This window comes from Zeus faber, assembly GCF_960531495.2.
Source record: "Zeus faber genome assembly, chromosome: 1".
Lineage (NCBI taxonomy): Eukaryota > Metazoa > Chordata > Actinopteri > Zeiformes > Zeidae > Zeus > Zeus faber.
The window spans coordinates 59,404,320-59,416,422 of NC_137193.1; the positions used below are offsets into that span (position 1 = coordinate 59,404,320).

The 12,103-nt window shown below is 46.1% G+C and overlaps 1 protein-coding gene across 1 annotated transcript in view; it reads left to right on the forward strand.

The window, feature by feature from the left end:
* The window catches only part of dennd1b (DENN/MADD domain containing 1B), a gene marked incomplete at its 3' end in the record, with an annotated part of 109,854 nt that extends 102,168 nt beyond the window's left edge, over positions 1 to 7,686 (forward strand). Inside the window, 4 exon segments of the mRNA XM_079997989.1 lie at positions 5,592 to 5,683; positions 6,199 to 6,406; positions 6,409 to 6,458; positions 6,948 to 7,686. Of these exon segments, the coding sequence (XP_079854115.1) occupies positions 5,592 to 5,683; positions 6,199 to 6,406; positions 6,409 to 6,458; positions 6,948 to 7,686 (1,089 nt within the window).
* Between the last annotated feature and the right edge of the window lie 4,417 nt (positions 7,687 to 12,103).

Below are 12,103 nucleotides of genomic sequence, written 5' to 3' on the forward strand. Positions count from 1 at the left end.
AGTATATAGTAATATAACATAAGTATACTTAATATTGCACGCACACACACAGTGCAGGTATGATATTTACACACTTAGGATTCTTACCATGATCTCAGAGTAAAGTGTGTGTGTGTGTGTGTGTGTGTGTGTGTGTGTGTGTGTGTGTGTGTGTGTGTGTGTGTGTGTGTGTGTGTGTGTGTGTGTGTGTGTGTGTGTGTGTGTGTGTGTGTGGCGCGCAGCGCGCACGTGCCACCGACCATGTTTGTAAGTTGATTCGAGCGAGTTCCTACCCGGTTCCAGCAGAGACCGTCGCGATTTGTGGCTGAAACCAAAGTGCCATCTGCTGGCACAGCGGCAGCACTACGCACGCTCACACACACACACACACACACACACACACACACACATTCACACACACCTGTGTGTATTTAGCAGCAGCAAGTTGAGTTTAGTGCATAATCTTTGTTTTTCCCATCTCTTCCATTGCAATGGGTCCTCCTTTAAGAAAGTGAGAGGGAGTGGGCTTTCAACGGCCGCCAGTTGGACTGAGACAAACAGTCGATCGCGCCTCAAACGGCGAAGACTTTCTTTCTTTCTTTTTAGTAGTTTTTCTGTTTTTTTTTGTTTTTTTTCATGTCTCCTCACTTTTATTGTGCGAGCAGCGCTTCAACAAGGCAAGACACAGTCTCTTGGCCGTGTTTCTGCTAAGCTGCCGAGACTGGCTCTCCCCGAGGTTTGTTCGCTTTTTTGACGGCGTACCCCCCCCCCCCCCCCCCCCCCCCACACTCCATCTCTCTCCGTCTCTCTCCACACACTGCCAAGCTGTGAGCTCAGTGCCCACTGAAATACCGTTTTAATGCTTAATGTATGGCGGGCTATTAAAGCCCACTAGCGTTTTGGCCCAGTGCAGAGAGGTATATGGCCGTTCCACATAAAGGGGTCATGCAGATGAGAAAGAGGGAAAAGGGGGAGGGAGGGGGGGGGGCTCATTTCCCTGAATACGACTTTAGGAGCGCACGGTGATGACTATTTTCCCCTCATAACCGCAGAAATGAAACGTCTGCCTTATTTTTTCTTCGTGCTCAAAACTTGTCCGCAGCGTCCGTAAAGTAGGTTTTTCTACCTCAAGAATTTGTTTTATAAGCTCTAAGCACGGAAGGGGGTTTCGGGAGGGGAGTGAGGCGGGCCCGGGGGGGGGGGGGGGGGGGGGGGGGGGGTGTTACTTAGCGACCTTTACTATCCTGACCCTCATTTCCTTTCCCCAAACTAGAAGTGTCAAAAGTACGGAACCTGGACTAAACACTTTGCGGCTTCAAATGCTTGTTTTTTTTTTTTCTTTATGGCTCTCCGTCATGGATTACCTCTAAAGACGACTTAGCCCGGCGCAGGCAGTTTGCGGGTTATCTCCTAAATCCAGTCCTCCGACCTCCAATCAGAGCGGTCACGTATATAGTTTTGCATGGCTTCCACTGAGTCCAAAGTCAACCCCCCCACCCTGGGCTCGGTGGCAGCGAGGTCCAATTTCCCCCTGATTTAGTGAGCTCTTACCAGAACAAAATAGGCTTTCCTCCCTCGTCCAAATGATTAGATTTAGTTTTATTTCAATAGCCTGACCTTTTTTGCGTTAGCTTTTACGACCCCTGGTCTTCAGCTGCATCTTTTCCCGGCGTTTTTTTTTCTCTCTCTCTCTCCCTCCCTCTCGTTCTTTCTCTCTCATCTGTCACTGACGGGATGGTGACAAAGGCAGTCAAATGAGAGACATTCACCTTTCAGTCCCCACCCCCCCCCCTTCAGCCATCGTCGTCCCGCTTCCCACTGCCTTCCACTCAGGCCTGGGAAGCACAGCGTTCCTGCCGCTCGTACCGGGCCAAAATCCATCCTTTGTCAATCTGCAGTACGCTGCTTTTAAGGCTAAGCCTATCTATGTCTTGGTTTTTGGACTATATATCATATATGAGTTCAAAGATGACTTACTTCTATATAACTATGTTGGGATCGAAGTTTGTGAGGGTCTGGATCTTGATTTGGACAAATGAATGGATAAATACAAGCTCATTGTACTAATAAACGTATCACGATACATCCATCTCCATTGGGGGCTAAAAGCACCCTATAAGTACATTAAGGGATAATGTGCAGCCAGCCGGTCATTATCGCAAACTGAAATACACCCCTTTAGGTTAGGGTAAGATAAATAAAGGGTTAAATACTAACCCCTTTAGAAGGATACACCCTGCCATGGTGTATCAAAAGGGGGTTATTTTGCAGTAATGACTGGCTGGCTGCAAATTGTCCTGCTATTACCATGTGAATTTACCAAAAAAATTTAACATTGAGACGGGACATTGATTTGATATTATTTTATAGGTGGTATACCTAGTTTTAGTCCTCAACAAAGTAGCTAACACTGCAACAAGGTAGTGAACTGCTGAGTCCTACAAAGAAATCTTCTCCCTACATGTGACAAACCTATTTACTGTTATTAATGTGAAACTGGACATATCTACATTAATCTCTTCCATTTTAGTTTCTGTGTAGCGTGGCAAGCTGATGCACTAGTGCATGTTGGCGTTGATTGTCGCTGTTGACCAATCAGAATCGAGTATTCCACAGAGACTCCCTGTAATATCTCTTTGTACTGTGTGTGATAGATTCCTGCTCAAACAGCCTCCTCACAGACGTGTCATGGCCGTGTGATCACAGGCATAGCTCATAACATTAATGATTACAATGTATGTGTATTGTCTATACTGGTGCATACCTAAACAGACCAAACCCATAATTAGCGTTATGAGCCACACGTGTGTATACCCGGCTACGGCACTCCATACCTCCACATCACCAGGAAATTTAATGCGACATTCTATGTCATTTTAGGGTGGAAATTAGCACACACACAAATCCTTCTTCTGCCAAATTTGGCGGCGTCGTCGTAAAAATGCTCAGTCGTTGTTAATAGCCGCATGTTAAATGCCCCGATGGCGGGTCACGCTGACGCGAGGGCGCAGCCAGTTGATAAAGACGAGCGAAAAGCGAGGTGCCATCCATTCATTCGCTCCCCATGGAACTTCCTCCCAGGCAGACTGCGCCGCGGCTGGAGCAAAGATCAGAGAGCCAGACTCTGCGACCACGAGTCTGGTTGTGTTTTCGGTTCACCTTTCTTTAATAAACACCTAGACGCAGCGAGAGGCCCCGCTTCTCCCGAAAGCGCGGCCCGCCGGCTGCACAGATGAAGAGGCGAAATGACCGCCAGGCTGCTGACCGTATACATCCTGGGACCGGGTGAGCTGGACTCCGAACGCCGTCGAGCGTGTGCCTTTTACTTCTCTGTGTCCGAAATATGTATTTGTGTCACAACCAGCTCTCTCCAGGCCCCACCACCCCCACCTTCCTCCTCCGCCTTCTCCGTAGTGTCTCGCAGGTGCATCTCCTGCTCCTGGTCGCCCCCAAGTCGCGATGGCTGGCACGCCGGCCCAGGGCCCAGATTTACGGCCCTGACACAGGAATCCATTAAAGGCTGTTTAGGGATCCCAGGCCTGAGCCCCGGCGAAATCTCTTTCATTATAGCTGGGAGCTACCATGGAGGGGGAGTGGGCCGGCCAATCAGCGCCGCTGCCACATGTGTTCGTGTTTAGCCCCGTGGCTGAGGGGCTTAAATGGCCACTGCACACATTTCTCCTCTGCTGACTTTTATGGAGAAAATGGCACTTTAACTCTTTGTGATTTTTGTAATATAGTGTGTGTGTGTGTGTGTGTGTGTGTGTGTGTGTGTGTGTGTGTGTGTGTGTGTGTGTGTGTGTGTGTGTGTGTGTGTGTGTGTGTGTGTGTGTGTGTGTGTGTGTGTGTGTGTGTGTGTGTCTCTCTCTCTCTCTCTCTCTCTCTCTCTCTCTCTCTCTCTCTCTCTCTCTCTCTCTCTCTCTCTCTCTCTCTCTCTCTCTCTCTCTCTCTCTCTCTCTCTCTCTCTTGGCTGGCCAAAGCAGGGTCCTAAATGAGCCCAGGCCAGCCACACGTTACATTCTGCCTGTCTGGCTGGCACTCATCTGGGCTAATCAGGACCGTCTCTCCAATGCCCGCCGCGGCCCTTAACCCCCAACACCACTTTATTTCCCCGGCTTTTAGCTATCCCTCTGCCTCTCGCTCTCTCTCTCGCTCAACCCCCCCCCCCCCCCCCCACACACACACACACTTTTTACCATTAAGTTTTCATTTCTCGCTTGCTCTTTTACTCTCTCCCATCTTCTGTTCAACTTATTTTCTCTCTGTCTCTTCAACACACTCATGTCACGAAATACATTCATTTCCTAACCGCAACAAAATGCTAAGACACACACACACACACACACACACACACACACACACACACACACACACACACACTCTCGCTCTCTCTCTCTCTCTCTCTCTCTCTCTCTCTCTCTCTCTCTCTCTCTCTCTCTCTCTCTCTCTCTCTCTCTCTCTCTACGCAGCTCCATCTCCGCTCAGTTATTTGCTTGGGTATTGTGACAAGCATGCATCCGTACAGGAGGTGCGCGCACAGCTGGCTTTCCTGAAAACATACCAAAGGGGGGGATAAAGTGAGAGAGGCAAAAGGCCCGCTTGTTGACTCGGCTAACCCACACCGCCAGCCTCACCAGTCACTAATCCTGCCGCTCGCCAGTTTGCTATTTCCTCCAAGCACGCATATGGCTACAAAACATGTACAGTATAATTTGGGGGGGGATAAACAGAAACAGAGGGACGGGAAACAAAGGGTTGAGGTAGTTAAATGGAGGCTGGAGGTCGAGGCAGAACCTGGGAAACACATAGACGAATGCAAACGGATGAGCATGTTTGTATATTTAAAATAATGTCGTGAGTCTCCACACATACGCTTCCACAACTCCACACACACACACACACACACACACACACACACACACACACACACACACACACACACACACACACACACACACACACACACACACACACACATGTTTCTGTGTGTGTAGCTGTGGAAGGCATGTTAATAAGTGGCCTAGGGCAGATCTGGGCTCCCATGAGGGAGGGCCCTGCCCCGCTCAGTAAAGCCTCTCTTTTCTTAAAGCTGCCCATTAAACATGGTACACAGGTGGCTTATTAAACCTATAGTACACAGTCTTTATTCAACAATGATAAACGGTAATCATTTTATCCTTATATGTTTTTTTTGTAAAACAGGACGATATTTTGACGTGGAATGTGTGGAGATTGGAAATCTTGATGACATGCACAGCATTACACACACACACACACACACACACACACACACACACACACACAGAGTTTAGTAAGTTTGATGAAACACCGAAAGGGATCTTCAATATTTTAATCCCAGGACAAAATAAATGGTGACAATTTACTCTCTCCTTGGGCGTCCGAGCTCAATAAAGCATACTTGTCACACGGCTCCAACCAGGAACAATCCAGACATATTTATTTTGCGTCCTACGACTTAGTTTACAAAATCCTTCATCCTTCAACCCCTTTTTCTGGGTTTTGTCCATTCACACTTTCAGCCTTTTAACGCCCCCATATGTCTCTGAGCTGCATCATCCTTAGTTTGTGTGTTGTCCTTCTGTCATCAACAGCACAACTTCAGCAAGGCTGCGATGAGCACAGGCCCCCAGGACCTGGCTTTAGGGTTTGTGCTGGACGACGATGAGCTGGACACCGCCAGCAAGTAAGGGCTGATGTTTAGCTTTTTATTTCACCAAGATCAGAACTACAAAACTATCTGCTATTCACATAATTTTCATGTTTTGTTATTTAGATTAGATAGAGCGGTATATAGATACTTTATTCGTGCTCGAAGGGAAATAAATGTGTGTGTTCAATATACATAGTTATTTTAATTATGTATCAAATTCATTGCATATCTGACTTTATGTATTTTTCTAGCAGTGAGGTAGGCTTATTTCATTTTCAAGTCCATTTAGTCACTCTTTTTTCATGGTAATACTGCCCCCAAGTGCCCAACGTTGGTAATAGCAAAGGCCGACAGAGAAGCTCCAGGTCTTAAACCATTCTCTTTGCCCTAAAAAGAACAGTCTAAAGATCAAGGGATTGAGTCATATTGCTCAATACCCAAAATATATTTTATGTGACTGGTGTGTGTGTTTGTGTATGGAGAAATCCCACACAACCGGAGGATCTGGTCACAGTGCCCCCCCCCCCACCCCTCCTTGCTGTCCCCAGGATCTCCTCGGAGGACAGCGGCGAGGTGGCGTCCTACGTGGAAGACAGCGATGACTCGCTGGAGCTGGACATGGAGGCGTCGCACGCCGGCCAGATGAACCTGCTAGAAGAGATCCTGGACTCCCTGAACACCACCACCATCGAGCAGGGCAAGCTCAGCGCAGCCAAGAGCCTGGACTTCTTCCGCTCCATAGAGGAGCTGGACTACACCGGCCCGGTAAGCCGTTTGGGTCACCAATGGCAACCGCAGGTTTGGGTGTGTGCATGTCGAATCAAGTTTCTTAATTCTGCCTCTGTTATCTGAAGTAATTCTCTTCGTACCATTTTTTATATCAAGGACATTCAATTTGATATGCATTGGGTCAAGGAACCTGTTTGATAAGATTCTCTCTGGACCCCGATCTGAGAAGATTTTTATTGTTCGTTATGATGAATGTCCAAACTCCCATACTATAGTTAGGTAGATAACCGTAAAACTATGAATAAAACAGTCATTGTTGTACATTCAGTAACAGAGCTAAGGTTTTGTCAATGAAATATTGGTGAAGTTAAACTATTAATTATTTTAATTGGGACCCCCTAGAACCTCTTGAAATCCTAGGGGTCCCGGACCCCAGGTTGATAACCACTTTGTGAGTGCCTCTCTTTGCATTTCAGTGCAGTTTAGACCGATGTGTCTCGTTTGGGTTTTTCCTCTTTTTAGAAAAACTCCCCGGCCTCCCCTGAACCTGCATGTGGGGGAGTCACAGGGGGCGGGGTGACCCCGGGGGCTGGAATATGGGCCAGGACGACAGCGCGGTCCACGGAAAGCACCTCCCCCCGTCCCCGCGCAGGAAGCCCAACAAGAGCTGCCTGAAGGGCTCGCAGAACCACACCTCGGTGCCGCCGGCCCGCCCCGCCACCATCATCGTGACCGCCTCGAGCTGGAACCACGACGCGTTCACTCCCCCATCTGAGCCCAAAGCACTCCCTCATCCGACCACGGACGCCTCCTCCCGCTCCCCCTCGCTGTCTCGTAAAGCTCTGCGCACCCCACCGGCCGCCAGGTCCCGGACCATCTCCAATCCCCAGTTGGCCATCGAGCCCCCCCAGCCGCCCCAGAACCATCACCCGGCCTCCACCAGCATCCTGCGCAGGAAGGTGCTGTCCAAGGAGACGGTGAAGCAGTACCAGGAGAAGGCGCTGCAGTGGCAGGGCAGCAGAGGCCAGCGCAACCCGTCCAGGGCCAGCCAGGTGGCTGTGCAGGTCCCCTGGGAGAAGGGGGTCCAGGAGGACGGTGTCCTGGGGCTCGGCCTCGGCCTCTGTCTGGGGCAGGCCGGGGAGAGCTCCGGGGCGACCGGTGTGCAGGAGAAAGGCCTCCTGGAGGAGATCGAGTCCATGTGCTGCCTCAGCCCGGTGCTGCAGGGCAGCATGCAGCCCTCCCAGGTCCACTGCAACGCCAACAACAGCCATAGCCAGGTCCAGGGGGAGGCCTCGGACGAGTCCTGAGGAAAATCTCACGCCCCTAAGTCGCCCATTAAAATACTCCCCAACCACATTCACACTGTTTCAGCCCCTGTGCCCTTTCATTCTCTAGAAAACGGGTGTGATCATTCATAGTTTTTTTTTGTTTTTTTTGGGGTTTTTTTTCCCTCAGCGAAACATGCTAGCTTAGGAAAAAAAACCGAGTCGACACGATTATATTTCAGGTGAAGTGTGAATTGACGACCAGGAGGGGACGACAAAGAACCCAGAAATGGCTCCGGCGCTATGTAAGAAGGGACGACGTCTCACGGCCGCACGTGTCGCGTCAGCATTCGCGCCCTCCCCAGGGCGTCTACGAACATTTCCCGCCCACGTCGCCCAATTTGCACTCGAGGATGACGATTCACCCATCACTGGTACAAGACAAAAACGAAAAGCGACTCTTTTTGGACTTGGATACACTGTGTAGCAGCGCTTTTCTATCACCATGCCTTAAACAGAGGCGTGAGGTTTGTCTTAATGTGTCAACGATACGAAAAAGGTACTTTAAAAAGGCAAATTAGATCAATCAGATCACAGTGTTATGAACAGATACGGTGGTTATGCAGCACTGTACTTTAATATATATATTTATATGTGTGTGTGTTCAGTTACAGGAAATGCGAAATGAATGATTTGAAAAGGCTGTTTTGCATGTCCATTCCTCTCTCTCTCTCTCTCTCTCTCTCTCGCTCTCTCTCTCTCTTTCGAAGCCAGGATATTATCGGTCCCCATCAAACGTGTACTTTTCTCTCCCGAAAAATCGCACATCCAGTCTTCTGTCACGCACACACACACACACACACACACACACTGAAAGGAAACAGTGTCACACTGTGATTGGATGCAACGTTGGATGATTGTACTGTAACGCAGCGATGGCGTCAGAGAGAAATTCTATGGATGTAAAGTTGAGGAAAGAGCCAGTTTATTTTTTAGCGTTAGTAAAGCAAAAAACAAACAGAAAAAAAAAAGGTACTTAAAATGTTTCTCCCATGGAGAGAACACGACGTCCGGGGTTTCTCCTCCTCCTTCCCGACGGAGGCCGACAGAGCGAGGAGCGGGAGTGTTTTCCCGCTTGCGTTGGGGTTCTGATGTTTACGAGCCGTTGTTCCGGTGATTTATGTCGCACGCCGGCCGCTCTGGCGCTTTAACAGCGGCTCGCTCCCCCCTCCCTCCGGCGCGGCTCTGCGTTAACGAGTCGCCCATAAAGCGCTTGCCGTGCTCCTAAAATAAAGGGCCCGTGGATCGGTCGGAGGAATTTCAGAAAAAAAACATGAAATAATATGTATGTATTTGCTTGCGAGTGATCTTTTCTTCTGGCCTCGGTTGTGTCGGAACACTTTCAAACTGTTTACTATGCAAAGCTGTTAAGAAAACGGTCCAAAAAAAAACGTCACCGTAACATCCGTCGGAACGCCGGGTTTATTTGAAACGCTCGGCGAGTCTAATGGGTTCCTAATGTGAGAAAGCTTTTGGTTGAGTCTTTGACCTTTTTTTTTTTTTTTTTAATTTAAAAACAACAGAAGACGCGGCCGTGTGGGAGCGGTTTCTCTTGCGCCGGGTGTTAACGGTGTGCCGCTCGGTCGCCGCTTGGTGTCTAGCAACGCGCGGCGGACGCGGCGTGGCGCGGAGATGGAACCAGAGAGCGCAGCCGTCACTGTTTACTTTTTACTTCACGATCATTTGAAAAGAAAGTCTGTCCCTCGTTATTTATTATCCTGCTTTGCCGCTGATTCACACAGTAAGAAAGAAGAAGAGAATCTTTGAATCCCATAGTCCCCCCCCCCCCCCCCCCTTTTTTTTAATTATGTTATGAGCGTCGCTTTCTCGGTTTGTCTGATTTTCTTTTATTTCTTTGTGACTCAGAGAACTCTCCGCAGACTATTCAAACGGGTTGCTCTTGCAAAATATAATTTTTAATTTCCTAACGACGAGAAATTATTTTTGGGGACCGCTAGACTTGTATTTTTGCCGGCTTGAGTATATTTTACATTGATAATTTATAGATATAAATATATGAAAGGTGTTGATAAATGTATGATGGACTCCCATCAATTGAATGTTAAGATGTTATTTTTTTTTGACCCTTCATTGTTTAGTAGAACATATAAACACATCAACCTCAGGTCGTTTCGTGCTCGACTGTGGTGACTCCGCCCCCCTGCTGGTCCCCGATGGACTGACACTCGGCATCCGGTATCTGCATGTAAATATCTGTCATACTCTTTCCACCTTTCGGAATGTGATCCCTACTGCTGACATGGGAAAGGGAATTCAGTGTTTATCACGTTTCATCGGATCAGAGGATGAACAGAGTAGTCTTTCATATTTCACCGCCTTGCGCCGGTTTCATCGTGGAAGTCTCAGATTTAGTGTTGTTTGCCTTCGCTTCGCTTTTATTTGGTTTTCTTTGGTTTTCTTTGGTTTGGAATTCGAGGTCGCCACGGAAACACTCGAGCGGTATTTTCCACAGCTTCTGGTGACGATGGTTTAAAGGTTTCCGGTGTCTCTGGTGTCGTTGGTTAATGCCATTAACGTACGACCGTCCTGCAATGTCCTGACAGGAATCTGCACATTGGTGAATCAAGGCTCTGATTTGGGACAGTTTTATATTGGGTTAAATTGATGTATTTTTGGATATATATTTATATATATATTTGGATATACATTTTGATTATACCTTGGATATACTGTATATTTAGATATATATTTGGATGTATATTTGGATATATGTTAGTAGCCAGCCAGTGCTGTGAAGCCACATGCCCTTGTACTTAAATGTGTCTGAGAAAGAGAGGGAACTAGATTCTCCTTTTTTGCTTTTGTAATGATCAATTCTTTTCCGGCTGCTTTTGAACAATGCTTCTTTATATTATTATTATTATTAATATTATTATTATTGTTTTATTTTTTTAACTCGTCAAAATTATATGGAAATATTGGAGAGGATGAGAAATACTGAAATTGGCTCACGCCTCTTTTGAAGGTACCACGGTCGTCCTTTTTTTCTGTTCAGTTTTCTCTTCAAAGCGGTGACCTGGGTGGAACTGCTTTCTTTCTCCTGGATGTATTTTAAACAGCTAGTAATCAGCCGTGGTCCAACGTGGTGACGACCTGGGAGCGGACGTTGTTGTTCTGGTACTGTAATGGTCTTCAACTACAGCGTGCTGGTAAACTCATGTGCTTTTTTTTTTGTTCTTTTTGGTTTAATTTCAGTCGGCGCACACTTGCGTTGCATGAGAATCTAACGTCTTACAACCGAGCAACCTGGTACAGCCATACACGACAGTATGCACTGTGAAATGAAAATAAATTATGTTTCATGTTTATGCAACCACTGACTGATGACTTAAAAAAAAAAAAAAAAAAAGTGTTTAATCAACGGAAACATGTACTTTACACCAGTTTACAGCAACATATTGAGATTTTATTCAGTTGTAGCTTTCTTGGGAGTGACTATGCTGATTAGGATAAAAAAAAAACCACAAATATAAATACAAGTAGAATCTGAGTTTTACGCCACATTCTATTGGATATGATACAGGAGGTAATAAATTAACACAAATCAACTCATTTGAATCATATTGCTTTTTTATAAACATTCAACATACATTGGTTAAAAAAAAAAGTAATTTAACAGGACAGGACAGGAATAACTAAGGGACAATTACTAAGTGTAGACTACTTTTTGGTAATTATACAAAAAAGTAAGTAATTGTAGTTAATATCATGAAATGACAAGTACAATAACCTATTTGACCAGGTAATCTCCAGAAATTATTGTTGATTACAAATAATGTAATTATCTGTTATTACATGAGATAGGATAATAGGGGCAATAATCACCTAATATTTATTAGGTTATTAGGAGGTAAGAATTGGCACATTACATTAAATATTGATTATTACCTAAAATAAGTATACAGGAAATAACATAGCATAACAAGTAAGCATATTAAATGTAACCACCGTTAGTACAACAATTAGAGAAAGTACTAAGTGTAATAATTAACTCATATTTACAAGCTTCAGTAATTAATTGTACACATTGGTGGACAATACGGCCTAGTTTCTCCTCATGTATTATCGCACTATACTTTTGACTACTTTATTTCCTGTTACTATCTACAGTTGATTACAATTTTGTACGAAGAAAATGCAAAGTTATTATCATATACACTTAATTTGCACTTAAATGTATCTACCTATTCCTAACAAGCTTAACACTCAGTACATTCTTAAATAATAGGAATGTAGATTCGGTTAAATAAAATGGGAGTGGTTACTGCAAAATAAATTCATTCAGTAGAGGAAGAACTGAAAAGGCATTTTACCTCAAATGAGACGAGTGGAGGTCAGTTCCTCTTGTGTTCAGACTTAATATTCAGATCACGGGATT